Below are 5,000 nucleotides of genomic sequence, written 5' to 3'. Positions count from 1 at the left end.
TCACGCAGGTAATAAAATCACCTGACAAAACAAAAAAGTACTACCCTGTACGGAAGGTCTTAATAGAATGATATGGCCGGGACTGGAACCACTTGGAAGAAACTTTCGAAAGAATTACGGAGGAAAAAGGGGGGAAGAAGACGACGCCAAAGAATCGCCGGGTCATTAAAGTTTGGGAATTAGTAGCAAGGAAAACGGAGGGTGGGTGTTTGTGTGTAAAAAAAGAATAAATTGAACAGCTTGAATAACCCGCACGTCATCAATCTGTCAATTAATTCCTTGTGAACAAGACGCTCATCCAAAAAAAAGTCTATGCCAGAAAACAACTCTTTCGAGCTATCACTCTCCCTCTATCTATTTCTCTTAGTTTTCTTTGTGTCTCTATTTCTTATCTTTTTCTTCTTTCTCCGTATCTCTATCTCCCAGCCTCATTTTCTCTCTCTCTCTCTCTTTCTCTCTCTCTCTCTCTCTCTCTCTCTCTCTCTCTCTCTCTCTCTCTCTCTCTCTCTCTCTCTCTCTCTCTCTCTCTCTCTCTTGTTCTCTCTCTCTTTCTCTCTCTCTCTCTCTCTCTCTCTCTCTCTCTCTCTCTCTCTCTCTCTCTCTCTCTCTCTGTCTATCTCTCTCTCTTCCTCCCTCCTTCCCGCTCTCCCTCTATCTCTTTTCTCTTCTCCCCTCTCTTGTCTTTTTTCTTCTTTCCTCTCTTTTCACTTCTCTTTTGTCTTCTGTCCTCTGTCCCTCCTTTTTATTAAAACCATAATTGCGGTATTTTTCATGAGGCGGAATGCAGTCGGATACCGTGAGGTTTTGTGCAAAATAGAAGAATATAACTTCTAAAGTGGGAAACTGGTTGGAAGTTAACGAGAGTGTTTCATTATGGACTTTGTAGGAGTTTTAGCATATCATCTGTCTTGCTTATACAAAATACTGAAATCCATAGTTCTTTTGTAAGCTTTTATTTATTCTTGAAACGTTTTTGTGCATAATAATGAACCAACATAATCTTTTGATTGCTTGATATCATTGTCTAGTTACGGACTATAATAGCGTTCTTGTCAATATTTTCTCCTTTGTTGACATTCTGTCCATCAAATTCAAAACCCTCCGCACAAACTAGCTTACACTTCTACCCTACCGTGAACTCCTGTCATGCATCAGCATAAGGTCTATAATTACGTATAAAGTTGCGGAACGCCACGTTAACATCATCAGGTATCAGAAACAACGCGTTGGCAGTCCACGCGGTTATCATACGCTTACTGGGAAACATTGTTGGAAACTTCCTGAGCTCAGCCTGTAACAAATATAACAGTGGTAATGAAGTCGTTACGGGTATGTGGCTGACTTGTTGCCAGCAGTATCAGCAGCTTTCGTACAATATAGTTTCAGTTATGATGTATGCAACGTGAACGCGACCCTTGACGAAAATACGATTTCTGTTCTTTCTATGCACAAAGGTCTCAATTACCCTTATAAGAATAATGGACCATTCAGAGCAATATTTTCCCTTGACTCCTCGTGAAAAAATAAAACAAAACAAAACAAAGAAAAAACAAAATAAAAACGAAACTATATTAAGTTAAATAAGATATAATTAGATTAAACAACTCATCCCATTTAGTTGCTCTTTACGACACGCAAAGGATCGTGGTAGCAGTATTCTTGTCCCTGTCCACAAGGTGTATGAAGAACATGTTTATTAAGCTTAATGTAACTCAGGAGTTATATCGTAAGAATTTGCAAAAGTAATGACAAAACAATGATAGCATATAATGTGGCGTTAAAGAGATCAATTTACCCTCGGATTTTTTTTTTTTTTTTTTTTTTAATGGCGAGAGGGAAAGAATGCGTTATACTCTACTGATAAGAAATCTTTCTCACCTTATTATATCTTTTCTTCTTCTTTATCTTTCTTCTCGTACTTCCCATCCTCTTCCTCATCCTCCTCTTCTTCTTTTGCATTTCTTATGTTTTTCTTTTTCAACCTACGATGATGAAGTAATTGTACCTTAAGTTGATACAAGCGATAGTATCATCTTGTTTTATATAGAACAGAAGGTTTTGCAGTTGTTAGGCTCCAGGAGTAGAATTCACTGGTGGTTTCGAGTCGACTAAATGAAAACAATTTGATTCCTCAAAACCGTCGCGTTGTCTAACCCAACCGGCCTGTGTTCAAAATGTCAACGTTTCCAGTAGTTTCCATTGAACTCCTCTCAACACATAGCTAAGCTATGATTTTCTGTGAACAATATCATAGTTGTCAGTTTTTGGATAGAGTCTCAGTTGTGTTCTCTCCTTCAGTACAATTAGCATGGTTGAAGACACCTATCTTTGTCATCAGTGTCATTACTATGATTTAAGCTTGTATCTACTAAATTTCTATTTTATTGTACTTTTTTATTCACTCTGTCAATGACTGTAATGGTAATGCTGGTCAAAATAATGAAGCTGTCGTAGTTAATGCTATTACAATGAGAATCATGGTGCTGATTATCATTACCTTAACTTGGGTTACCATAGTGCGCGACAAGTAACAGGAACGCAGCAATAAGACTTACGATAGCAAATTTGTCCTCAACTGGCACATATTTGATGTAATATGGCCCACAAACTCCTGTTCCTTGAACACCACCAACGTCCTTACCTCTCGAGTGCTCGCCATGCCCCTTTCACAACGAAAACCTTACTCGGTATACAAAAACAGATAATCTCTATCAAAAATTCAAAATGGTCTCGTTTCTAGCCTACAGTACACTAACAGAGCGGAACTGTTCATTTTCTTGCACAATACATTAACAGTGTAAATGAACAGTTCCACAATATACAACTGGTATAAATTCTTTATTCTTCTATTTACAATAAAATTACAGATGAGTGTTACGAGTATACTTACATTTATATAGCACCATAGTATCATGAACATATACAAATATCTATATATCTCTATACATTTATATTCATCAATTGAAACGTATACCTAGGACACAACAAGATAAGAAAATAGTTATATGAACAGCTATTAAGGTCTAGAAAATAATAAACCCTTATAAATCGTTAGTATATTTGCAAATTGGTTAGCTGCTATCTTTACTTCGTACCGGTAGGCGAAAATCCCGAGTCCGAGAAACGGCCCTCGGGGCCGCTCCTCGTCTACCACAATGTCTCGTGTATAAGACGTGCCCCAGACATTTCCGTCTCGTATTGTCTCTTATATAAGACGCACCTTGAACACTTTCGACTAGTACTGTCTCATATAAGACGTGCCCCCAAAGCCTCTGGCTGGTAATGTCTCTCTATAGATACATCCTGAATGCTTTCATCTGCTTTTGTTTCTCGTATAAACGCATCCCGAACGCTTTCGGCTGGTTCGGCGACTACCTTTCTCATACTCCTTCGGTCGCTACAGGAATGTCTCAAGGTAAGGCTTGGAAACTTCCTGTACAGAACAACGGAGTGCATGTCATGTTTTTGTTAACCTTTCCTTCCGTGTTGTGTGTGAGCACTCTTTAGGCCTGGCTATCTTCTAGTACTGCCTTGTATCACCGTTTGCGTCACTGTAAGGAGTACATGCATCATTGTGATTACTGACCTCACGTTTCTGTATCACTACATTATGAGGAAGATGTGTGGCTTGCTGGAGGCTCCACATCCGACGGCGATGATAATAATGAGATTAGTACATATATACCAGTGAAAAATGTAGTGGCAAGGGTAGTACTATGCAGTGCCCACTGCTCTAATCGGGTGACAGTTATGTTGTGCATTGTAACCTGAAGGTATAGTAACTGCACTACTGCATGGTTCCAGACCTGTACGGGCCTTGGCTGTTTCGTGGTTGAAAAGTCAATCGCACAAGTAATAACCGTGGTAAATGAATTTTGATCACCATGTGTTGAACAAAGGTGGTGTTTGACAATTAACTCTCGGGAGGAGAGGAGAACTACTTTGGACTATGCTTGGTGACCAAAACATTCCGATCATGGTTTCACTTGTGTGATCGACGTTACACGTGGAGTCAGCAGCTTGCGTACACACTGTATCATTGCATCGTTGAGATATGGCCAACGCAAATTGATTATTCTGAATGACGTACTAGGCACGCAAATCAATTAATAGTTGGAATCATTCTTAAGATAATTAATGACCATATCACATATGTGATTCGTTCCCAGGGACTTTAAAACTAAATGCACACATGTTAGATTCTGTGTGTAACAATGTTACTGTAATAGTTATGGGATCAATGTAGCGCACTAGGGATTGTATTGGTGCGAAAGCTGAAGTTATACGCGCCGAGGGGAGGGTCTGGCGTATTAGTATTAATTTGAGTCATTAAGACATGAATGGGATATATTTGTAATACTGATGAAAATGTGTGGGGCGACAATAGTGAAGCTCTTGGTGATTACGAAAGCGGCAACGGGATCGGGGTGATTGATTTGGTGATAATGATGATTATATCATTACAGTGACGAAAACATTTGTGACCGGCAAGAGACGCCCTACGGGGAAAAAGTGCTTAATGTCACAGGCTTTCGTTCTTTTTCGTTTACGTCCGTCGTGACATCACGCGAACAGGTCGTCCAGTCCTAAGTTGCGCACACTCGGACTTTTCGGAGAGTCGGACCGTCCCTTTCCTGTGACCTACTGCCGGGTATATGTCGAGTTACCAAGTGTTCGCCAGGCGGATCCCACCGGCCTACGTCACCAGCCAGGTCACGGAGGCGAGGCCGTACACACGCGCGCTGTCATTCTTCCTGTGGTAGAGAAGCAGGTGCGGTTGCTTACACTGCCGACTCGAGGATAGGCGAGAGCTGCTGTTCGTTGGGCTTGTAGAAGGAGGTGTTGCCGACACTCTCACCGGTGGCGCCGCCGCCGCCTTCCTTGCCCGACTGCTTCCTGCTGCTGCCGTGCCTGACCGGTACAGCCCCGTGCTACGACCGCGTAAATCGGGCGGAGGAGTAGCGGGAGGAGTAGCGTCCGAGGGACCGATTCCGGCCGCA

General features: G+C 41.3%; 1 protein-coding gene across 1 annotated transcript in view; it reads right to left on the bottom strand.

Moving 5' to 3' along the window:
* Positions 1–496: 496 nt before the first annotated feature.
* The window catches only part of LOC143019637 (5-hydroxytryptamine receptor-like), a 609,452-nt gene continuing 604,948 nt past the window's right edge, over positions 497–5,000 (bottom strand). Inside the window, exon 4 of the mRNA XM_076175458.1 lies at positions 497–5,000. This exon is cut by the window's right edge and continues 793 nt beyond it. Within this exon, the coding sequence (XP_076031573.1) occupies positions 4,932–5,000 (69 nt within the window). The 3' untranslated portion in view covers positions 497–4,931.

The sequence above is a fragment of the Oratosquilla oratoria genome, chromosome 37, assembly GCF_046742065.1.
Source record: "Oratosquilla oratoria isolate Oo_2021 chromosome 37, ASM4674206v1, whole genome shotgun sequence".
Lineage (NCBI taxonomy): Eukaryota > Metazoa > Arthropoda > Malacostraca > Stomatopoda > Squillidae > Oratosquilla > Oratosquilla oratoria.
Note: the sequence above shows the minus strand (reverse complement) of the source record. Positions and strands in the feature narration are given on the sequence as shown.